This window comes from Cyrtonyx montezumae, unplaced genomic scaffold (genome assembly GCF_038088225.1).
Source record: "Cyrtonyx montezumae isolate F1298 unplaced genomic scaffold, pur_monq_1.0 scaffold_1, whole genome shotgun sequence".
Lineage (NCBI taxonomy): Eukaryota > Metazoa > Chordata > Aves > Galliformes > Odontophoridae > Cyrtonyx > Cyrtonyx montezumae.
This window is the reverse complement of record NW_027071825.1, coordinates 9,463,283-9,488,228: the sequence shown is the minus strand read 5'-3', so window position 1 is coordinate 9,488,228 and position 24,946 is coordinate 9,463,283. Positions and strand designations below refer to the sequence as shown.

The window sequence follows — 24,946 nt, the reverse complement described above, 5'->3', positions numbered from 1 at the left end:
GACAGAGATTCACCTCGTGGTGATACATAGCAATGTTGGTGTCTCAGTTAGTCTCTAAGCCAGAACTTTCCTTGCTCAATTGCCAGCACTGCCCCGGGGGCACAGACCCTGTGTGATGGTGCTGGCTCATTAGCAGGGCTCAGTGCTATGCCTCCATCAGCAGCTCACCTTCTGGCCCTTTGCTGGAGTTCATTTTACTTGAGGGAAATGGTTTGTTTAGTTTCCTGTCTAGATACGGTGTAGGGGTCCTGAGTTTGGGGAGATTTAGCAAGATTAGCAGCAAAACAGCTAACTCTCCTTAATTCTGAAAAGAATTTCAGATTTTATGTGAGGATCTTCCTCGACTAAAATGTTTCCCACCTAACATGCTTACCCGGGGGTGAAAAAGACAAATCCAGATCCTCATTAACATTCCTACATGAGAAAATTTGCAGTCCGTAAGCACTTTCCAGTGTATTGAACTACCCAAATCAAGAAGGCTGCAACGTTTCAAGCAGGCAGCGCTGTCCCATCAGGGGCTGCTGTTTGATGTCAGCAAGATTTGTTTTCCAAGTTGCTTGAAATGTTCTCAGCTTTGGGCTTCTGGTGTTGATTGGGCTGATAGATACACACAGGGGTTCTGTACCTCAGCAGCTCCTCCTCTGAGTTACTGAGAGTGCAGTGCTGTTGCACATTCCTCCTGGCACAGCCCTGTTGCTGATATTGCAGGGCACTTAACCTTTGGGATGGGGAATTAAACCAAGTGGATATTGTTCCTCTTTTCGAGAAACATCAGCTGCCTGAGCTCCCTGCTCAGTCTCGCTGCAGGTGGGATGCACCGGGATAGGAACATGAGAAAGATTTGTCTTCTTAAAATGCCATGGAGCCACAGCTTCTCTTTCAGCACAGCCATACAGGAGACTAATTAATGCTTAGTTTGTAAGTCTAAATTTGCAAGAACAATATTTTTCTTTTTTTTCCCCAATGAGTCCAGTCCAACTTAAATCACAACAGTGGACATGCAAAAGTGGTTTATGTTATATTAAATCAAGTAATTTAAATAGCTTTTAATTAAACTGCTGCCAATTGGTACAAAGTTCTGTAAATGTTTACAGTGAAGAATTGCAAGAGCTGTGTTTGCAGCCATGGCAGCTGCGTCACCGATGTGCGTTGTGTGTGATGGGGATCTGTGACAGCATCCCATCTCCTTCCCTCCAGGCTGAACTCGGCTCCGGTGAAGGGGTTTGAAAAAGATGTGGGTGGCAAAACGACTCTCCGGATCACATATCCTGAAGGTGCAATCCAGAAAATGGAGCAGTATGAGAAGGATTCCCTGTTTGTTCTGGCGGGATTCAAATGGCAAGATTTCAAGTGGCTGAAGTACATTGTTTACAAGGAGAAAGTGGTAAGAGTGCTGGTAGCTGACACTGGGGAGGTCACCTAATGAGAAGTGGTGGGTAGATGTGATATCCCAATCATATATGCCATGTTTTTCTCTGAGGAGGTTTCCTCTGTGTGCCGTGCTACGTTTGCATCCACTGACTTTGGTTTTAATTAAACATGTTTTACAAATACATCTGCTCTCTGTAACCTGAGCTTGCATTGCAGATGAGGCTTTGATTAAATAATATGCAGTGTGTGGTATGAACAATGAATTTAACTTTTAAAAAGTACATGAAAGGAGGAGCTTTTGCAAGGATTTTCTGCACTCCTAGGATTTAAGAGCAGAGGAAGGAAAACAAAAATGACAACAGAAGGAAATGGGCTTTTAGGGGTGAGAATGTGGTGGCAGTGAATGGGATGAGGAGGCAACAAAAGGGCTACAATCCGCAGACGTGATCTGACCTCCTGAATAGCACAAGGCATTATGCATTGCTCACTTACTGCTGTACTGAGATTCATAATTTGGGTTTGGCTAAAATACCATCTAGAAAGAAGAACAATATCATATATGTTTGAAAACCACCAAAATGGAGAAGACATCATTTCCCCCATGTAAATATTGTAACCCCAGCAATCACATTACTGCCCCTCTAAAGTACCATAGACCTGTTACTCGATGTTGGTCTCTGTAATTCACCCAGCCCAAGTGGAATTAGCTTGTGTTGACTGACTTCTCGTTCAGTGGATGACTTGTCTGTATCTGTTGTCATGAAGTCTGGAATAAGTTGCTTCTGTTTGGCCATAATTCTTTTACAAATTGTATATCTCTATTTTTAGATGTTATTTAATGATTTTTCAACAAATATCTAGACAGATGCATCAGTGTTTGAAGGATGAGATTTTATATTGTGTGTTTGGAGATGAAGAGAGGAACTTGGCAGCTCACCTTATGAAGAATGAAAGCAATCTGGAAATACAGTGTTATATAACTGTTATATAGATGGCCTTAGGACTCATACTTGCTCTTTTCTCATACTGGCACCAACTTGCAATTATTTTTCTATTACCAGACAGATGAAGTTGCCCATTAGCCTGTGGGCAAGCACCAGTGGGATTTGGTAGCATGAATAACTGAGTCAAAATTTTCACTTTGGTTTTAGTTGTGCTCTTCTTCATTCTGGGCAAAGGAAGGACCTTAATACCCTGATGGCGTCAGTGCTCTGCTACCTGAATGCACCATTAGGGATCAGTAGTTCAAAGGATGGTTTAGTTTGCTTCAAAACTAATTGGATTTCCACCTGATGCTTGTGGTCATGGAGCATTGATTGTAACAGTGTGTCCCCCGGTCCTGGAGAGAGATGGTGAACAGTTTGTTAGAACTGGCAGAGTGATTGCAGCCATTGCAGCACCCAGAGAGCAGAAAGAACTTGAACTTCTTGCATCATAGGTTACTTGAATGCTCTTGGAGTTGGCTCCTTATCATTCTGTCTTTGGAATAAACATTACGCTTCTTTCAGTTTTTATAGGAGATAATTCCCAGGTCTCATAATTTCTCTTGCTCTTTTGCAGTTGATTCATATTTTTCTTAAAGAACGCTGTCAAAAACGTATGGAGAATATCAAATAGAGAGGAGCAAACAACTATTTCAGTAGCCTTATGCTCCTCTCTATACATCCATTACTGCGTCTGCTAGGCCAGCATGGCACAGGGCAGCAGGTGAGTGTATCTGGATAATCAGGTATCTGGATGAGCTGTAGAGCTGCCACCTCCCAGCTCCAGGGCTCTGCAGTTGGTTCTTCTTGTCGAAAGAGACAATGCTGTGCCCTTGTTCTTATTGATTCTTTCTTCCAAATTCTCCAGTTTGCCAAGTCCCTTTGGCAGAGCTTTCCAGTACACCTGCCATTCTTTCCAAATTCATGTCCTCTGCAACACGTAGTTTCCACTCCATCGTCCAGGTTGATAATGAAAACACTAATGAAAACAGAGTTGGTTCCTAGGCAGACCACAGTATCCATTGCACTGAGAACTCCTTCTGAATATGTGTTCTTTTGGCCACTTCTGAACTCCTATCACTGTAGTGTCATTAATAAAGAAAGGTTTGTAGTGTGCATGTGAAAGAGAGGTGTCAGAAGCCTTATTGAATTCCTGTTCATGCCTTGCTTCTCTCCTGTGGTAATTTTTTCCCTGTAGAAAGAAATAATGTTTTTTATAAGTAATGATTTGCTCTTGACAAATCCAACTGGATTACTGCACATCTTTTTTTGGAGTGTTTTTTTCATGTCTATTGTCTTTTATAATTAATCTTGTATTTCTAAGAAACGCAATCATAAACTGAATCCCTTCCCTTTTTTGCCTTCTTAAGGATAGGAACTACTTCTGTCTGCTTTTCAGCCATCTGACACTCTACCCTTTCCACCCACATTCCCAAAGGGAATCATTACTGTTTTTGAGTTCATTGAATACTTCAGGACAAAATCTGGGTGACTGGAAAACATCTGTCTTATCCTCTCTAGTCTGTTCTCTCTGTTTGAGCTGCTATCGTGCTCTAGCTGCAGGCAGGCAGCAGCACAGCTGCCTCCTCCAATGGAGACTAATGCAGAAAGAGCTGTCTGCTAGCTGGGAGGAATGATCTGGCGGAGAGCTATCAGTGCTGTGGGAATAAGGCTTGGGTGTCTGTTCTGGTAGTGGTTGTTGGTACTTTTATCAATGCGTGGCAAGTTCAAAATGACAAGTTCTCTCTGTGGAGAGTTTTTATTTCTCTAGTGGCTGATCATCTGGAGAAAAGGGAGATTCTCCTTTTCTTGGGTTCATTAGGTACTCTATACACCTGCTGCTTATTCTTATCTGAGATTAAGTCTGTCCCTCTACAAAGGAGGGCTTACAGTCTGGAGTCTGACCTCAGAGATAAGGGAGATGGAAGCATCCTGCTAAAGAAAGTGACTGCTGTGGAAATGCACACAGTCCTTGAAAAAATTGGGCCAGACTCAATCTTCTGATGTTTCCTTTGTCTCTAAATTTTGATGGCAACTACTTGTGTCCATAGCACAGTCATGGTAGGATATGAGACTTTCTGATTTCTTCCAGATGTAATCAGCCCCAGACCTCCTTGGAGTTGTGTGACCGGATGTTCTGGGCCAGGTACCAGCATCCTTGTGTGGTCCTCTCCCAAGCAAGTGAAGTCAAAGGGAGTTTATCTGCGAAAGAGTAAATGAGAGACGAGTGGCTATTTATTAACAGGGTCAGCGGTCAGATAAGCTTATTCTCCCTGCAGTTGAGATGGATTTGTTCTGTGTTACGTTAGTCTTCATGCAACACTTGCACACTGAGAAGGGGAGATAAGTACTTCATGCTGTAAAGAGAAGGATTTTCAGGAGGCTACAAGGAAAGAATCAGTGTGATGGTGTAGCAGCATCAGAACAATGAGACAGAAGATAAAGGAGAAAATAATTGCATGTGTTGAGGGTAAATGGAGAAAGGGGTATGTGATGGAGCAAGGTGACGTGTTTAGCAGAAGGGAGTATTGCACAGTGTTTACCTAGTACATAGGTTTGTACAGGTGGGAAGGAAGCAAACTGGAGCCCCACAGCTTTCGTGTTTCTTGCAGAAGGGTCACAGGTGTGAGTTGTTCATGCGGCTTTGGGCTGCAGTGCTGACTTGCAGTCAGTGCTGACACTTCCAGGTACCCTCCTCCAACGAAGCAGTGCTGCTGTGCATCCCCAGCAGTGAATTACTCATGGACAGTCACTCAGAACTCTCTCCTGGGCTGATTTTTTGGCCAAGGGGTGTTACCCACACATACCATGATTCACCTTGCACCTTAATCTTGCATCACCTGGGTTCTCTCCATCACAGGAGCTCATCCTGAACATCTAGAGTACCAGGGGTATTAGAGAGGATTTTTCCATGTGCCTCCCTTTTCTATTCTGCTGGAGAAGGATTAGATACCGTTGCATTCGGGGTAGATGCTGTGTGAAACAGAAGAATTTACAAGCAGCAATTATGCAAACCAGCCATCACCGACTGGTACCGTGGCTGCTTCCGGGGTGCTTTTTTGCCATCATTAGTGAGTCAGAAGGAGCCCTCTTGTTTGCTTAGGGCTCAGTTCCCTGAACATTTGGCACACGGTGGTGAAGCAGCCAAGTGAGGGCAAAGGTTTCACTAGCAATTGGCAGCCCACAAGCTTCCTCCTCGTGCAGTAATAAGCCTGTGGCTGCTTCCACCAGGGATCTCTGCAGCCCTTGCCAGGAGGAGTCCCATGTACATTAAGCACTGGCGGCACCTTGAAGCACTTTGGTAGTGAAAGTCGTGGGAGCGAGTGAGCGCCTGCCTGCAAGCAAGGCCAAGTGTGGCTGTCCCTTGCAGGAACATGCCTCCGACAGCCTGCACGCTGCAGCAGTGCCACTCAAAAAGCAGTCAGGCTGCAGCAGTGGGCAGGAAATAAGCCCGCCGTTTGTGAGGGCATTGCCTTCTTGCTCTCCTTAGACTCTTCTGAGAGAAGAGGGCAGGAGCTGGGCTTGCTGCCCCATCATCAGTAAAGGGAAGCCTTTGATTTGGGAAGCTGTCTTAAAGGTTGTCCTATTTCTTTCATTAATCTGAGTTTTCCTCCAAATAGCCATTTATGAATAATCCTTTCAGAAGTGTAATATAGGCAGGCATGGCTGGTGAGTAAGGGATGAAGGACACGATGAGGCTTGTGCTAGGGGAGAGGCAAGAAAGCCTTCCCAGGGGAAAATGTCCTGGGTCCCAGCACATGGGACCAAAGACTGCTGCCACTCACAGGGGATGTATGGAGCATCTAATAGCAGAGTACCATCAGGATGGTTCAGTGCCAGGGTCAGGGCAACTGAACTGTTACTGATGTTGAAGCGAAGAATAGAGTTACAACTTGAGGCAAACTCTTCTGGCTCCTGTAAAGCCTCTGACTGGGGAAAAAGTGAGACAGTGCATCACTTCTGGAGAATACTGTGTATTCGTTTAACATAGAGTAGCTGGGAGTTGGTTTGTGTTTCTAGAATGGTCCTTGGGACCTCTTTTTTGATCACTTTCTTGTCATGCAAAAGGCTGTGTGCTGCTTGAGAGCTTGTGCCCTTACAGTCAGGACCTGCTCTCTCTCTGAGTGGCAGTGGTGGGCATGGCTCAAGGGGGCCAAGGAAGATTTACAAATGAAAAAGTAAATCTTTTGCTTGAACAAAGAAGTTCAGAGCCATTTCCAGATGACATAAGAGGAAGTGGGAGCACTGGGGCTCTGTTAGAGAAGGTGAGACTTTTTTTTTCTAGTCATAGTCAGAGGGGAGTTTGGAAAATAAATGTGTATGCTATAAAACAGCATGCCCCTGCTCACCAGAAGAGGGAGAAGATCTTTGTCCTGTACTGTATAGCTTTAACAGACTTTCAGATAGCACTGGAGTGGTGGCTGTCTGGGGACTTTGGTAGACAGATGACCCAGTTTGCAGCATGGGCCTTGGGGTAGACATCCTGGCCAGATTCCTGAAGGAAAGTTGTTGGTATGGAAGGTGCAGGCTGTAGCTTGCCCTTCATACATACTTGCATGCAACAGCATAATAAGATTAGGCAGGTCACTGCATAGCTGAGAGCTGTTCCCACCCAGGCATGCTCTGTGTCTGTAGGTACCCTGCCAGCCATCAGCTGGTGACAGGGGCTGCCCTGATGCCATTACAGCATTTGGTATTATCAGGTGGATTCATGCTGGACAGTAAGATGCTAGTCTTCAGTAGTCCTTAAAGAACCTTTATCCCATATCTGCCAAGACAGCATCGTCTTCATTTCTGACTCAGTAATCCCAGCTGAGACGTGAAAATCAGAGCGCTTCAGTTAGATTTTTGCTCCTCTCCAGTTCCTCTTCAGATCATTCTTAAATGAAGACACCAAAGCAGAATTACCGCCTGAAAAGACTTGATCATTGCTGTCTTAGGGCACTCTTTCTGCTGGTTGCCTCTCTGTCCTGCCTTATCCTGTGACTGTTTTCCTAAAATTGTCATTTTCTAATCTCTTCTGATGTCTGCTGCTGTCCAGCTGATAATTGCTTTTTCAGGATATTTCACGCTCCTACCTTCTCCATCCATGACTCAGATGAAGTAATTTAAGAAAAAGAAAGGAGAATTTAGAGAATTTCTGCTTTTATTATTGTTTTCTTTTTTTTTATATTTCCTTCTTTTGAAGAGCCAACCTGAGCAAGTGCCAACTACAGAGCTAAAGCAGCTGTCTTGGAAAAGCATCGAGAGGGTGCTCGTGTTGCGCTCTCCCTCGCTGGCAGACACCAGCAGTATTTAGACATCAAAATTACACAGATCCTGGTGGGTGCAATTCAAGGTCATAGTGCATGTAAACCCAGGTTACAGTGGTAGCTGCACTGATCAAACACAGACTTGGAATATCTCAGGCGGTGAAAAGGATTTCATTCCAAGTCTGATGCTGATACTAACGAAAGACATGATTCTATAAACAGCTGAGCTAACAAAATTGCCTGATTGCCTCTGTATTTCAGTCCTTCTCCTTTGTGCCTCCCTCTTGCACCACAATACTCTCAAATTTCCCCCACTTCATAAATCCTTTCTCTTCTATTTGATCCCTGACTACTGCGTGCTCTCATGATGGCCAAGCCATGTGCATCACTGGGCAACACACGTAATTGGGCACCAGGCAGACCAAACAAGCAGGCAAGTGCTGCATTCACACGGCACCGTCTCCTTCTGGCCTCACGTGCAGATGTGTGGGGTTCTCCCCATCCAGGCTTTGCCCCCAGTGCCGCCCGTGGCTGCTGAGGATATTGCATTGCCCACGTGTGCAGCAGATGTTCCTCAGTGCCGGAGCAGTGCGTTGCGAATTTAGCACATGGGGAATGCCAGGGAACGTCAGCAGCAGTGAAATGGAGACATCGCCCAGAGGGGTATCAGCCCTTCGTGCAAGCATTAGTGGAATAAAGATGTTCTGTGTTAACACTTGAGTAAGGAACTACAAGAATCATTTGAAGTCTGCAAAGCCTCCTTTAGCCTAAGAGATTTCAGTTCAATTTATTTAGTTTATGCTTGAGATTTTGGGGAGATTTACTTATAGCCTCACTGTATCTACATAGAAGGAACTTTTTTTTTCTCAGAAGACTTTAGTTGGAAGAAGTACATCTGAAGCTAGGCAAACAACCAAAAAAGGCAGCACACTGATATCAGTGCTATTATTTTTGCTACGTCTGCCCTACAGGCTTGATGAATTTACCCTTATTTCAAATCTTAAAATCAAGACTGGATGTCTTGGTAAAGTTCTGCTGAAGCTGTGGGAGAGCAAAGGACTGGTAGAGGTTGCTGATGGAGGGAGCATTTGCTCCCTGCTCTGCAGGATGTCTATGGGATGTCAGGAGGATCCCTTGGCATGTTGTGCAGTACTGTTACAAAACTAGTGGTAGCTAGGAGCTGAAGTGAGGTGTCGAAGTGGACAGGTGTAATTTCAAGAGACGTGAGCTTATAGTATTCAAGCGATATACCAGCTGAAGGTGAGCACTGGCTGCTGACAACTACTGAAATACAGATTTCATCCAGGATCAGGGAAAAGCTGTGTTGCTTGGGTGTACCCAGGGTTGAGCTGCACTCTTGTGTTCCCTTCTGGCCTTCCTGTTCTTGTGCCTTATGGGAACCTCTGCCTTCACTCTCATTGATCTGTCTGTTGACTGAGGAGCAAGACAGCAAGTCAGTAGGACCCTTGACAGCTTTGCACTGAAGTAAGTTAATTGCTTCATCCAATTTTCTCTTCCCAGTGCTCACTTAGCCAGGTCTGCCTCTGTGTCCTGAGGGAGAAGGCTTCGCAAAATTCCTCATCAGAGCCCTTCAGAAAGCATTGCAACACCACAGGATGTTGTGATTTCACCCATGTGAAGACCAACAGATGAGGGAGAAACGTTAATTTGATTTTGTAAATAAAATCACATGCTTTCTATCGGTGGCTGAAGAGAGGCTCCCTTTCACAGTTCCAGGAGTTTTCCTATCTCTGTTTTCTTCTTCTTTAAGCAAAAAAAAAAAATTCTGAACAGTAAATATTTATCCAAGATGTGTGGTTGTTAATATGATCCAGTCTTCAGTCATTTTGAATCGTGTCATGATGACAGATGTTAATTCAGAAAGGAATAGATTGGACGATTTATGCCTGAAACACATGTGTTCCTTGGCGGCCTCGGTGGATTACTTGCATAGTTAGTGCTGTCTGAGCAATTTGTAATGATGTCTCTGCCTCAAAGCACTGAGGGTCCAGGACAGGGGGTTGATCTATATCTCTAGTTAGTTATAACACACTGTGAGGTAGCTAAAGTCTCTGTTTGCTTTTATCTTCCTATATTTATCTCTCCTCCTTTGCTACAGTGGCATGCAGTGCTTCTGGCTCTTCTCTAGAACCCAACTCCTTTCTGCAGAAGAGGAAGATTTGTGCAGGGTGTGAGACTCTGACTTCATCCACTGCAGCCCATTTCTAGGTTCAGCTTCAATCTTGCCTTAACACACGCTGTTACTTAATGCAAGTAGAATCACAGAATCGTTAAGGTTGGAATAAGACCTCTAGGATCACCTAGTCCAACCTCAGCCCACCCCACCATGCCCACTGACCACGTCCCTCAGTGCCACATTTCCACAGTTCTGTAACACTTCCAGGAGCAGTGACCACACCACCACCCTGGGCAGCCTGTGCCAGTGCAGCACCACTCTTTTTGAGTAGAAATTGTTCCTAATACCCAATCTGAACCTCTCATGGTGCAACTTAAGGCCATTCCCTCTCATCCTATTGCTGTTACTCAGGAGAAGAGGCCGACCCCCACCTCACCACAGCCTCCTTTCAGGCAGTCGTAGTTGCTTGTCTTGATGACTGAAATGAAAATAAACCAAACTGTGTAAAGGCTGTGATCAAGTGAGGCTCTGGGAATGTTTTGCTAGGTCAGCTCAGGAGGTTTTCTGAGCTGTTTGATTTGCCATGTTCTGGCTGTTTTCAGTGAAAAGAATTTTAGTCACAACTGGCAAGTACAGCAGATGGTGGGTCTGGCCCAGGTAATCACCACTCTGTTTGAAAAAGCACTCCAGAATAATGTTCTGTTTAGATAAGTTTGTATAAGTTCTCATCTTTTAAGAATAATGTTGCTAAAAATGTCTTCTTTTGTAAAACACCTATTATTAATTCAATCCTAGAAAATAGAGTAGGGCAGGATCTTCCTGGCATCTTCCCAAACTCCTGATGCCTTGACCTTTCTGCTTTCCCCTCCAAAAGGATGCTGAATAGTTTGTGTATATTCTATAGGAACACTCAGTGAACATAGACATTATTTGGCTTCTTATGTCAGCGAAGATGCCAAAATGGGAGAGGACGGCTTTTTTGTGTACTCTTGCTGTAAAAACAATGTGAAAATTTTCCCTAGAGGCTTGCTTCAAGATAACTTAGGAGAGTGATGAGGGTTTCTAAGCCATAATTCTTAGTGCGGTGATTCTTTCGCCTTTTTTGTGATGTGCCAAGATTTAGTCTAAATATGTGATGTTTAATGAGATGTTGTTTGTATTCAAACTCGTGAACCAGTTCAGCTCCCTAAAAAGACTTTGTTGATGGGTTGTCCTCAAGCGCCCTGGGATACCCTCATGCTTTGCCACCAAAACCTGCAAAGACAGCACTTTTTTCATTCTTTTTTCTTCTTTATGGAGGTAGGGAAGAAAGTTCCAGCATATTGTTATAAGCAGAACAGGTAGCTGTGCTTCTAGTTGGGATTGCCTTGTGTTTTCTTTTGTAGGCAACCAGGAAAATGGCTCTATCACTTCATTACACAGTCCCTTCGAGCTGATGTTTTCCACGCCACGTGTTTGGCTCAGCTGGGAAGTTCAGCTGAAGTAACTCAGCTGTCTCTCAGGATGAGGCTAGTGAAACGATATGATTTTCTACCTGTTGAAAACAAGCAAACGCTCTCCCACCCCATTCTGAGAGACTGAAATTCTGGAATTTGGTCAGGCAGTGTTACCATGGCAGCCTGCTGGGGCTCTTGCTATTCCTGTAAAGTCCCATGGCTCGGTTTGTTCCCCAAAGCTATTAGATACAGGCAGCTCAGTTCCATGTGCACTGAGCATGGTCTGTCCTACCAGGCTTCCCAAGCATGGCCTGTGCTGGCCAGGTGCCCTTCCCATATGCTCTTTTGGGATGCAACACCTTCAGGATATAGAAATTTTCCTTGCTATTGCTTTTCCAAGTTAAATTGAGACAGTGGACAACAGAGAGCAGGGGATCTCCTTGGGACCTTCTTTTCCAAAGCAGGACTTGGAGGTTGAGGGGGGTGAGAACAGAGAGAAAGTTTGTCACCAACAGGGCATTCCTCAAAAGCTTGCAATTGTGTTAAGAGTGAGTAGTTCAGAAACCCTGGATTGCCTTCTGTCCTAATGGCCAGTCCAGCATGCAGTAGTGTACTGGGGCTTAGAGGTCTGTGCTGAGTTTAATTATTCCATTTGATGGAGGTTTTTTTCTTGAGTTGACTTTTTTTTTTTAATTCATTGAGTTATGCTGTAAAACTTTTTAAAGAGCTCTGTGATTGTAAAGTCCAGCCATCAGAAGCTAGGAAAAGCAAAATATCACATTCTCTTTTCAATGTTAATTTAGTTCTTCTGTGCAGATGTTATTCATTATTACATCCTCACTCTTTTGGAGCAGTCTTTTGGTGGAGAGAGGGAGCACTGCATTTAGTCTGATTTCCATAACAGAAGGAGTTCAGCCTTGGCATGAGTAGTTGCAGAAGCCACAGGACATATGGATAGGAAAAAGAGTTGCCGCCTGAAGGCAGACACTGAGAATACCTCTGCAGGAGGTGATTTGATAGGATGAGAGGGAATGGCCTTAGGTTGCACCAGGGGAAGTTCGGGTTGGGTTTTGGGACCAATTTCTTCTCTGAAGGAGCGGTGATGCACTGGTACAGGCTGCCCGGGGAGGTGTTGTGGTCACCATCCCAGGAGGTGTTCATGGGATGTGGAGATGTGGCACTGAGGAACGTGGTTAGTGGTCAGTATTGGTGGTAGGTGGATGGTTGGTCTGTACAGTCTCATAGGTCTTTTCCAACCGTAATGATTCTATGATTCAGCCTTTAAATGACCACTGTGGTTTTGGGCAAGTTAGATGTGAATTTCCCAAACATAGTTTAAGTCCCATGGGATGGTTATACAGAAAAAGTGTGTATTCAGCAATAGCAAAGCTAATGGCAAAGCTGTTGCTGTGAGCTTACCAAATGTTCTGAAAATTGAAGAGGAGGAGTCTGAAGTCGAGCATCAGAAGGCAGTAGAAACTGGATGTTCATTATTATGTTTTCTCCCCTGTAAAATGGCGTAACACATGCCAAATGTTGCAGAGATGTTGTAAATATGAAAGTATTGCTTGTAAAATACTTATATATATGGCAATATTAGAAAAAAATCTTATGGGAAAATTAGAAAGTCAGTGTTCACAACAGAAATTCTGAAGTTCTGAAGTCGCAGGGCTCTCCTCCTTCAGCACTTCCTAACATGTGGTTTTGGCCTTTCAGCCATGATATTCTTGTAATAGATGTTATATGAGCATGACATTTCCTAAACTATGTAATAAAAATTATAGTGAATTAAAGGGACTGGTCCCTGATGGATATAAAATATCCCATAAATAGTCATAATATTACTGGGCCTGTTCTTCTTTGGGATTTTTCTGAAACTGTACTACTTTAGATATTTTTTCATTGAAAGGTTATTATTAATGGACAAAAAGACACAATGCAAATGAAAATTATCTAAATCCATAGTTTTTTTCTAAAAACTTCTGTCTTAAGGTATTTCAAAGCAGGAATATTTCTTCAAATTTTGGCTCAAAACCCAGCTTACATTCTGAACAAAAGAATCTCTAGTACAGCCCATCTATCACTCTGTTCGCACAGGACAAACACATCTTCTGATACTCCGTATGCGAGCTATCATTTGTGCTTTGACTTGTGAAATACAATATTCATCAAAAGAGTATTTGGTTCTCTTTGCAGCTAATCTGGTATGTTCCCAGTTCCCTTTTTGTCGCAGGGCAATCTTGTTTTCAACAGCCTTTTGTTACCTTACAATTGTGAACCATATTTCACTCTCAGTTACACTGATAAAACTGTAGAAATACATTAAAAACAAATAAATTACTGTGGATTTGCAGCATGGGTAACAGAAAAATAAAAATTTGCTCTCCTGGACCATTAGAGCTCTGGGCTTTCTCAACATGGTTTGAAGCCTTAACGAAAGTAATCTCTAAACCCACATAGTAAAGTATTATTAGCTCAATTCTTCCAATGAGGAAACAGATTTTTGGTTAAAAAAAAACAAAAACAACAAACAACCCCAAACCTATAGTAGTATCATGTATTGAAAGGTGTTTTTGTATCCATCCTGCTTTGCTGCGGTCTTTGCCACTGAAAACTCTGGGTAGAAAATGTATTTGGTTTTCTCATTGAGAAACAGTAGTAAAAGCTAAATTTGGGGGTTTGCAACCTATTGGGAGTTCTCTTGGCCAGTATGTTATCTGATGGTGCAGCTGGGAGATGGAGAGGCCTGGGAAATTGCAGCCATTTGATTTTAGGCTTAGTAGGATAGAATTTAGAGAGATGAAACAAATATGATAGAAGATTCAAACTGTCATATTATTGGACACTCCAAGAGCTAAATCTTTTTTTGTAGTCAAGATGAGTGTGGACAAGATGAGGGAAAGGCTTGAGCACAATGTGCAATTTTCCTGCTTCAGGCAGAGAAAGAGGGCTTTCAGAGGGGTAGGTCAGAGTGGAACAAAATGCAGATTCTGGGAACTGAAGATAGAGCAACTCAGAATGAGTGCTGGTCCTCAGAGCTGTGTACAGAAGGTTGTGAAGGCTCCTCCATCACCTTGAGGAAGTTGAGTAAATACACCTGAAGTGTGGGCTAGTGGGTCTGGCAGTTGACCGTCAGCCCAGACTGCAGGCTCTCAACGCTTCTGTTTCGTTGCTAAAAATTCCTCCTTGCTTTGGTAATCAGTGAAAATGATAAAATTTCACTATGATTACCACTTGTAGGAGAGCATTGTCAATTTCTTCATGTCTACTTGACCGCTAAGAAATGCACTATTGGCTGATAAGATGCTTATTTTCTAGCAGAAACACACCTTTTGCATCTAATCCAGTTACGCCTGAGCAGAAACCTTTCAAAGACCTCTACAGATGGATTTCAGCAATTCTGCTGTGCCCCGCGTTTGTGTGACAGTGAGTGCCTGTGGATGACAGGCATAGAATAACCACATTCCAGCCCAGGCAGGGGCAGAGATCTCATAGCTATGTGCTCCAAGGCACTTGGAGCCCTTGTGATTGCCTTGTCATTCCATCGCTTTTGCTTTCCTTTCCTGCCCTTTTTCTCTCCATTTCTGGCCTTACCAGAGTAACAAGAGCAGTCATCTCCATTTACCACAGGTACTCTTTCCAGTCTTGTCATCTTTCCTGCTTCTCTGTGGCATAGTACTGCATACCTGGATTTAATTCAACTTTGTGTTGCACACAGCTGACCTTTGCAGTCTCTCTGTACCCTTTCTGTTGGACTTAGAGGTCTTGCTGATCACTGCTGCTTGCAGTTCTTAACTCCAGAGCATCACACAAGAGATGGCATCTGTGTCATCGAGATGCCATAGTATTACCCCTGTGTTGGAGAGAGATTAGAAATGTTGTTCGCAGCCGACTCCTAACCGTAGAATCATTAAGTTGGAAAAGACCACTAAGATCATCTAGTCCAACTGTCTGCCTACTACCATTGCCCACTGTCCACATCCCTCAGTGCCATATCCCCACAGTAAATGAACACCTCCAGTGACGGTGACCCCACCACTGCTCTTGGTAGCCTGTGACATTTTTCAAAGAAGAAATTGTTCCTGATAGCTGACCTGAACCTCTGAAGCAACTGAAGGCCATCACTTCTCATCCTATCTTTGCTTTCCTATTATGGTGTGCTTCTTGGCTGAGGGTCTGAATTTCCATATTTTAGTGTATGTTGTGAGCCACCTTAATGAATAAGAGATAGAAAACTGAATGGAGACCAAAAAAAAAAAAACCTGCAACCATCTGTCCCTATTACCGTTCTGCAAATAGACAGAATGAGGATTAGAGCTGCTAGGTGAGGTGTGCCATTCCTCATCACCTCCTCATAACCTGCCATCCCTGGTGTGTCTGTGCTGCTGGATCTGCCGCGTGCCTCCTTCCCATGCCTGCTGCTCCATCTCCCCTTCCAGCATTGAAGGGCCAGAGCTCCCTGACAGGAAGCAATTGCTTTGGAAACCTCTCTGAACATCTGTGTCCAATCAGACGGCACATCTCCACGCGGCAGAGCAGCAGCGGTAGCGAGGAGCCTTGGCACGGGCTGCGCTTCCGAGCGTGCACCCCGAAGGGGTTGTGTCAGGGGAGCAAGCCTCCTGCGGCTCGCAGCCGGGCTGGGGCTCTGCACTGGAGCTTGCCAGTGACAAGCTGCACAACAAAACCACAAGACTCGAGATGGGGCTTGAAGTTACAGAGTTTGGAAAGACAAAACCACAAGGCTGCGAATTTTAGTGATTATAAGCCGGGAAAACTGTTTTTAGCTCTTTGTAAGTAAGGAAAATCCCAGGGCTTTGCCTACTGTGTAGGTAGAAATCTGAGAGCCGTCTGCTGAGTCTCCCCATCTCTCCCTTGAATTGTTTTAGAAATGAGATGGTAAACATGCCAAAATGAGAGATTACCTGAGATGTCCTTCTGTAGGCAAAGGGAAATTGCACCAAAAAGTTACAGGGAAGAAAACAGAACAAGCAGAAATTACACTGAGAGGACAAAGTAGAGCAGTCTGAGATAGCTGAGGAAAGTGGCTAGGGAATTAGACTGGAAGAGTGACAAGACAAACAGCCACACCAATGGGACCAAGTAGGCAGGTTGTATTCCAACTGTAGCCAGCATCTGTATTTGTATTGCACTTGCACTGAACTAATCGACAGCAGGATGGGTTTGGTTCTAGTGGCTCACGCAGCACTGGAATAAATGTCATTTCTCTTTTCTGAACAGCTTCTGAACAGCTAAGCAACAGAAAGCATGAAAATCTGAAGCCTTTCTAAGCTTTCTTTTTATTTCCTTAGTGTTTTATGTGCAATGTAAACTCTCCTTAAGGCCCAGAGCTTATGTAGGTTCCCTTATGAAGTCTGAATCCAAGCAAAAGGCATGTTTTGTCCAAGTCGCTTGCAGACCCTTTTTTTTTTCTCAGTTATGTGCAAAATTTAAGCAATGCTGTATTTAGAATTGCATGTGAAACCTTAATTCAACATATAAATTTATTTTAGTTTTGAGGTCACACGCTGTTTTTCCAGGGAGTGCCTGCTTAAACCCGCAATAAGATGGTTTCATTGAGTGAGAAGCTATGCAAGGTTTTTGTTCATCATCTTCGTTTCTGTGAGATGGCGAGCATACTTAATGCATGTGGAATCTGCAATTTCTTTTTTTCTTCCCTGGGACTGGAAGACCTTTGCTTTACATGTGTCTTTCAGAAATTCCAAAGGTTTAATATTTATCCATTTTTAAATGAATTTTCACAAGGAGGCAAAACTCAGCTGATGTACCAAATCCCTCAAATCCATTGGTCAAATGAATGTAGGACTTTATTAAGGTTTGTGAAGTTCATTTTTTTTTCCCTTCTTTTATTCCTTTTTTTTTCTTGGAAAATGATAGGATCACTGAGCGGCTGAAAATGTGTTATATTGGAGAGCATTCGACCACTCTGACCTCAGGCATTTATGATAATTCAGCTGTGATGAAAATACATGAGTGTTAATTAGATTTCTTTTTCCATTTTGGGTCCTGAGAGCACTTTGCCATTGGCAACATGTGGCAGACCATGTAACTCTGAAGGTCCTTGTTGTGGTCAGCAAAAGTGTATTGTGTTTGGGCAGCTTTGAGATGTGATCAGAGCAGACATTTGACTGTCTTAGACTGTTGGTTTGGATAAAAATGTGCATCCTCACCTCGAGGAGACTCAAATTTCCTCACTGAGTTTGTCTAATTACTGCCTTTTTAAGGTAGGAAGCATCTCCCAAAAGTTTCATTCTTTAGGATCTGAAATTCAGTGTTGGAAAAACATAAAAAATATACTTAGTTGTTTTTTCTCCTGCCCTGTGATCACAGTTTTCACAAGTCAAGATGTACCTTTATAAGCTTATGACTTAATTCACCAAAAACGTAACAGAAGGTAACAAACCAAAGATAAAGCAGGAAGCATGCGGTTCATACACAGTGCTGTATGATCATTTTTAGCTCTTTGAATGCTCTTAACAACATTTGCTTTCCAAAAGTACATCCCCTTGTGGGCAGGTGGGACTGATCACAGTGTGTGCTGAAATGCTTAAGTCATTAATCAAACTAGCTGAAGTGCCATTAAGAGTGAAATTGTGGCACCAGGGTGGAGGTTAGCCACGCTGAAGCCCAGGCCCCTCTGTTTTCCTTACACTTGTCATCCAGACTAGCTCAAGTGCATCTGCCCATGATGCTGTCACCCCTCCGGGGTATACCGTCCCGCTGTAACCTTATACTGGTGCCTTGTGGCAGTGAGCAGTGACAGCAGGAACTGCTGCTAGCCGTGCATTAATCTGAATAGTAGCAATCTGCTATATTTTGTGTGTTATTCTTTACTGTTATGTCTTCTAATATTTTTCCCTTTTTGTTACCAGAGCGCCTCTGATGGCTTTTGGAAGTCAGTGGCGACCCGTGTCCCCAGAGAACCTCATGAGATACGTATCCTGAATCCCTACTTCATCCAGGAGGCAGCTTTCAGCTTCATTGGATTGCCTTTCAACAATGGCCTGATGGGCAGAGGGGTAGGTATAAAAGAGAGCAAGCAAAACCAAAGGGGAGGATGAGAACAGAAGTTGGCTACCATAGTTGTTTTCCATTTGGCCTCACTGCTGGACATTGAAGGGAAGGGACTTTGGCTCCATTACCTGAAATCACTAATACGACTCATCCTTTCTTCCAGGTTTATAGTAAAAGAGTGTGAAGGTTGGTTTATGAGACCCATGGTGGGGAATTCTGATATTACAGTGGCAGGTTTTAGTTGCAGAAGCTTACAGTAGAAAACAACGTGACATAATTTTAGGTCCTAGTTACTAACAAAAGACTTTCACGATCCTTCTAGTGTCTCTAACCTCCTGCTTTTTGGAGTATTATTGTGGAGCAAGGTTTTCTAGAGTTCTGATTTTCTGGACATTGCAACTCTGTCCTCAAAGCCTGTTTAGACTTGCTCTGTCTAATATATCAACCATTAGAAAAAGCATTATTCAGATAGGAAATTACTCATGTGCACGCGATCTGGTTGTTGTTTGAGATGGGGGGATGGGTTGGTGGTTGGTCTGGGTGATCTTAGTGGTCTTTTCCAGCTTGTATGATTCTATGATTATCCCAAATGTTCCCCGTAGCTAGGAACTAATGTACTTGACCTCTCTGCACCCTCCAGTACTTACCTTTAGAAGGATGTGTGGTCTTGATTTGTCTTACAGAAAATCAGGATTGACGCCTTAATGAAGGACAGAAATCATCAGACCTTTGCCTTTTTTCTACAGATTTAGTTTTATTTTTAAACACGTTATTTTAATACACAAGATATTACTTAAGCTGAGAGGAGAAGAGAGAAATCCGGAAATGAAAATACTGTGAACTGAGGTTTATGAGGTTTTGATAGGTTGTTTAACACAGATCAGATTGGGAAATGAAGGCAGCTTAATTGAAACCTGATGTCTCACTTCATGAAAGTCGATTTGAGCATTAAAAAATAGTTTATGGAGCCTTAAGGCAAGCAATCTTTGCCCATGACTGCTGCTAGATTGTGTAAGTTGCAGTTTGTTCCTTGAGATGGGACAGAAAGAGCTCTGCAGGTGCAGGAGCATGTGTGTGGCTGGGACTTGAGCATACCCTGTGCTGTCTGGGAAAGGATTCAGTTGGATGGGGCGGATCGGTGCCTCCATGCTGAAATGCACAGTGGTGTAATGGGCAGGCTGCACGCAGGGGGATCAGGGCTGGGGATGCCTTAGTAATCAAGACCAACATGAAATCCTCACAAAAGGCAGTAATATTCCACTCCTTTTGGGTTCTGATGCCTAAATAAACTTCAGTGTTCCTCTTGCACACCACATATGGTAACAATGTGCTGCCAATTAACTTTGTAATTTGGTGGCTTTTTCAGCAAGGTTGAGGAGAGCTTGTAAAATAGTTCAGGGCTGATCTCAAAGCGTTTTTCCCAGGATTCAATAAAGAGTGAATGTAGTAACAATCTCTGCTTTGATAGTGTAATTTGGGCCAGATGATTCTGGAGGGCAGCAGCGAGGTACAACTCAGATGTGCATTTAGATTGTGCTTGTGGTATTGGTATCTGACAGTCAGCAAAAAGCAGACCCAGTCACTCACAATAAGCATTGACTTCCCTCTGGGACTTGCAAAGCTTGTCAGGAGTTTCCTCAGCCCATTTACTAAGTTTTCAGGAGAGAGACAGATTTTTCCTACCATGCACAGGCTTCTATATATTGGAATAAGATGATGATGAAGGAAAACTTCCGTTTAGGACCTTAGTAATGCCTGGAGAAAATGAAATACATGTCCATACCTGAAGCTAGTTTAGCACAACAGAAGTGAGGTAGTCTCTTTGATCAAACAGTCCTCTTAATGTGCGGGCACAGGCTTGGCTGTCTAACTAGGCAGCAGTGTATGTAAGTGGTTTGTGTTTAGGTGAAAGTTCTGTGTATACAGGTCTTTGGGACATGAAACCAGACAGCACTGATGTTGCAGCTAGTAATTCAGGCACATAATAACCTACCTTACCCTGCAGACAGGTCACTGGGGACAAGTATGAACATCAGTTCAGCAGTGCCTTTGACCTGTTGCACGTAGAACAATGGATGGCTCTTGATGTGGTGCTTTTTGCTCTATATGGAATAGTTCTTCCCACTCTGTAGTGCTCAGAGCTGCTGGAGCAGTGACTTTCTGGCTGCTGGAGAAGCCTATGAGTGTGCAGGTGGCTGGGAGGGCATTTCAGATGCACCCAACCTTCAACTTGGTGAAGGAGGAACCATGAGCAGCACTGTTGTGAGCCCATGCCCAGGATTGTTTTTGGGCAGCCCACCTCTGCAGAGTTCTCATGGTGGAGCGCCCACACTTTGTGCCTCAGGGCATCTTCAAGAGATGCCAGCAACAGCCCTTTGCTCTGAGAAGCAGCTCTGCAGCTACTCTGGCTGGTCGTAAGACCCTTTCTGGTTACTTGCACAGGGTCAGAAGGCACATCTGCTGCATGTTCTGGGCTGTGAACACTGCATGTGATCAGTCCACAAGCTGCTGGGGAGTAGGCACCCAGACAAGGCATTACAAGGTAGTGAGCAAACGTAGAGCAGCTACTTCTTGGTAAGTGCCCAACCACATGCTCCTGCACGTGCTAGAGGGAAAGTACCTGAATGGAGTTTCCTTTTCGATGAAAGAGTTGACCATGAACTGCTATTTAGTGTGGGATGAGGCACATATGTGGCTACCACAGAGCAGCAGCTCATGTAGGAGAGTCACACCCTTGGTTGCCCTCCGTTAAACTGTTGGGTCCTTGAGAAACACTGTGCATCACGTATGAATCTGCTTTATGGCAAAAGCTGAATCAGAGCTCGTGTGTTCAGGTTAGATGTGGTCAAAGGTGCTGGCTCAGGCTAAGTTACACTCGAGCTCAGCAATTAAATGGCAGAACTGAAACCTGCTGGGCAGCACGTCATGTCTCCAGGCTCAGATCCCTGACCCTTCTGTTCTGCTGTGCTGCAAACTGCCAGCTCTGGAGGCTCCCTCCAATTCACAGCAAGGAGCAGCTAAGGGAGGTGAAGGAGAAGTGCTGGAGATGCTCTGTGCTGTCTTTTGAAGCTCAATATTGCAGCTGACTCTGTGCGTGGATAGATGTAGCTGTAGAAGCTCCTGTGACAGGGACCACTGCAGAACACCAAGCACTTGCCTTCACAATAATGCTAATTTGTTTTTCATGGCATATTTCCAAACCTGACAGCTAAGGGAATCAAAGAGTACGTTTTCAGTTGTTGCAGTGCAAAAACTAACAAACAAACAGAAGATATGGTGAATGGTCTGTGTAGGATGGGATGACTCTTTAGAGTTTCACTCTATAATTTTTGTTTGTTTGTTTCTAAAGCTTTATTGCTATTAACTGATCAGATCTGCAGCTGATAAAAGTAGGGTATGAATTTTTCCCATATAAGTGGTTTATCAAGTTTTTCCTCAAAGAAATCAATGTAGTAGTTAAACTAGATTGAATATGATGCAGTGTTTGGGGAATTTATTTTTCTTTAGCAGCACTTACCCTTTTATTTAAAAAGGTAACAATTGAAGTAGTCTGAACGACCCAACCCTGAGCTAAGTGAAATCCCATAAATAACTGGAATTCATTTAACATATTAGGGGAGTCAAATATTTCTAAAAACAGATTTACAGCAGTCATTTCCTTCCAGTCCAAAAGGCAGTGACACAGGAGTGACCCAGGCATGGAATGAAAATCAGCCGGAGACTTTCACATGCACCAGGCAGGGAGCAGTCACAGCCCCTGGTTGAGCTGCCAGCACCGGATCTCCAGCACGGGCCCTTGAGGTGATGCTCAGTCTCCATGAAGCCCAGTGGAGAGCTGGTGTTTCTTTTGCTCAGTGTCTTCTACAAACACACAGGCCAAGCATTTTTAAGCATGAGCAGGTTTTTGGGTATACCTCTTGGTCGCTGCCAAACCTCTTGTTTGGAAGCAGTGCTGCTTGGTGACAGAGGGCTATCCACCAGGCAGAGGGCCACTGAGCAGGATTATTAACCCTGAGGGATGATGATGGGATTTCATTCTTTTTCTCTTAGCAGCGGCCTACAATAGCAAGAAGCCTTGTTAAGAGAGGGTTTGGGTTTTTTTTTCATAACTCAGTGTAAGAGGTGTGGTGGTTGCTTTGGTATGTCTCTGGGGCACGGCACAAGGGCGTGTGTGCTGAGATAGCACTGACGCACCGTGCAGGGCATAGTAAGCCAGGTTTGGCGCACCATGTCCACGATGCCTGACTTCTTTTGGAGTGACCTGTCCCTCAGCTTGCCCTGAAGGTTGTATCTGCTTCATTAGATCCAGATTAGAGCTTAGCAGCAAACCAATCGATATGCTTGCGGACAGTCACATGTGTCCCTAGGTTCTTCAGGGACTTCCCTTGCTTGTGCCAATGGGACTTGGGGCAGCGCTTCATTTCCAACAGAAACTCAGCAGGCTGTCAAGGGAAAAAACTGCTCAGTTTCTATTGTTGAAACCAACCCAGGACCAAAGCATTCTATTGACTTAGCAAAGACACGTAGTTAACCATCAATCATGCTTTTACACCTCTCAGACTGGCTCCTTTTTATTTTTCCCCTCTCCCAAAAGTCTCCATAATTCCCTAGTTACTGTTTAATCTGTCTGATGGTCATTTGGTTTTCAATGTCAGTGAATGCCCAGTTTTGTGTATTTGCTTCAGATGCATGTGTGCACACAGGTTTTGTACCCATGTTCCTCTCTTAACAGGTGCTGTTATCTGTGCCATTTGCTGAGGGTGGGCTCTGCCTCAAAGCATTCACTGAATAGCAGGGTTAATAATTTTGGCATGGTTTTCTAGGTGATCCTCTGTAGCCCTCAGGGATCTGACTGCAGCAGCAACACATGGGACTGCATCTCAGCCATGAGCGTGTGGCGGATGCAGATCTTGGCCTTCAAGGGGAACACGTGCACCAGGCCATGCCATCATAACATTAACGTAGATAAGGTGTAGCTTAATTATAAACTGCCATCAGATCATCAGTTTCTGAATGTGATTCTAGGGCAACACAGAATTAATTTTCTATGGGCACAGTTCAAACTTCTGATGGTGTGTGACCCAGACCAGATAGATCTGCATCGGTTATAGTGGTTAGGAAGTCTTTGGTATTTTAATCATTTGACAAAGAGGAGCAGGCAGTGCTGAGATACTGGGATGTCAGGAACTATTAAAGATCAGAAGCAGATTAGAAAATTATCTCTTGTGTTTCCATAAAGGCCTTTGGAGGATTTATATATAGAATAAAGTGAAACAGGTATTTGTTGAGCGAAAGGAAAGTTCACTTTTGATTTGTGTTATCAGTTATTCCCCAGACAGAAATAAGACTATGCTTGGGAGAAAGTCGTGGTGGTTTGGCAGTTCTCCCATAAGGTTGGGTAGTATGATTAATTCTCTGTGGTTTGCAAGACTCACATTAGAAAGTTAGCTCTTGAATGTTAACTTGGCCAATAAAATTCCCTCCAGGCAAAGACCCTGTGTGTCCCCAGAGCTGTACCGTGGGAATGGGCCCAGTTTAAGTGTGGGTGGTGTCAGCACCATCGTATTCCCCAACAATGACACTCTCTCAAAAACATAACTGTTTCTTTGCTGTGTTTTGGACACTGTAACTACAGCTCAGCTCAGGGAAACAGTTCTGTGGCACATCCATGGCCACAGAATGACTGATGCAATTCAAGTGACATCTGAATGTCATCTCCTAAGAAAAACATAAAGCTGAGAATATCTGCATTTGAATTGCCAGGCCTGGGAAGATGGGATCTTCTTGTGCATTTTGAAATTCAGTGGGCTTTTCTTATCCTTGCCGTTCAACTATTTCCGTGTCTTTGAAAACCCTTCCTTGAGATTTTACGACCACTGGTGAATTAACAATTAACTAAAGCAACTAGAATAAACCAAATATTGTTTGTGGTAGAAGCGGTTGGTATCAATTGAAGTCAAACAGCAAGAGCAAAATGGCTCTGTCTTTTCTTCCTGACATCTAGAGCTGGCCCAGAAGTAAAGTCTTTTCAGTCCAGGTATGCACAGTTATAGTTGCACTGCATATCTTCTAATTTAATGATTGTTTATTTAGATATAAGCCATTTTTGCACACTTGTCTTCATATTAGTGTAATTTCAGTGCACTGTAGTGCACGCATGGATTGTTCTCTCAGCTCTGCTCACCTCAGTTAGGCTGTGGATGGAGTTCTGTGCTTGGAAGACACCAGTCTCAGGACATGGTCAGACAATCAGATGTGAGCACAGGAGCATGCTGCTTAAAGCTGGTCCGTTTGAGTGAGAGGCAGAAACTAAAAACATGTGCATCTCCAGAGTTCTGTGAACGCTGGGTAAAATGCGATGGCATTGCTCACTGGTACTGGGAAATCTCTTACCTGCAAGATGTAAGCACATTTGGTTTCTGCATCTCAGCTGAGAGGCTGTCACCCTCAGTGACTGTCTGAGCATGTCCTCTGTGTTCGTAATACTTTTGATATTGTTGTGTTGGATGAATCTACAAATGAAGATAAGATATGTGGGTGGATTTCTCAGCCTCTCCCTAGCCCCTGGGGTAAAACTAACTCAGTGGATTGATCTGGTTAAAGGGGAGTTAGAAATGTCTGTGAGCTAGTGTTCAATGCTGGAAAAGCTTATCCATCACTACTGTCACGTTCATCTGAGCACACAAGAGCAGCTGCAGCCATCCAGCGGCACTGGAGGAGCCAGATGAAATGGGG

General features: G+C 43.9%; 1 protein-coding gene across 4 annotated transcripts in view; it reads left to right on the top strand.

The window, feature by feature from the left end:
* Window positions 1-24,946, top strand: part of ST3GAL3 (ST3 beta-galactoside alpha-2,3-sialyltransferase 3) — a 142,484-nt gene that overhangs the window by 105,661 nt on the left and 11,877 nt on the right. For all 4 annotated transcript variants that reach the window (XM_065740358.1, XM_065740375.1, XM_065740367.1 and 1 more), the window contains 2 exons: window positions 1,198-1,384; window positions 18,070-18,216. In XM_065740358.1, the coding sequence (XP_065596430.1) occupies window positions 1,198-1,384; window positions 18,070-18,216 (334 nt within the window). The remainder of the gene's footprint in view (window positions 1-1,197; window positions 1,385-18,069; window positions 18,217-24,946) is intronic.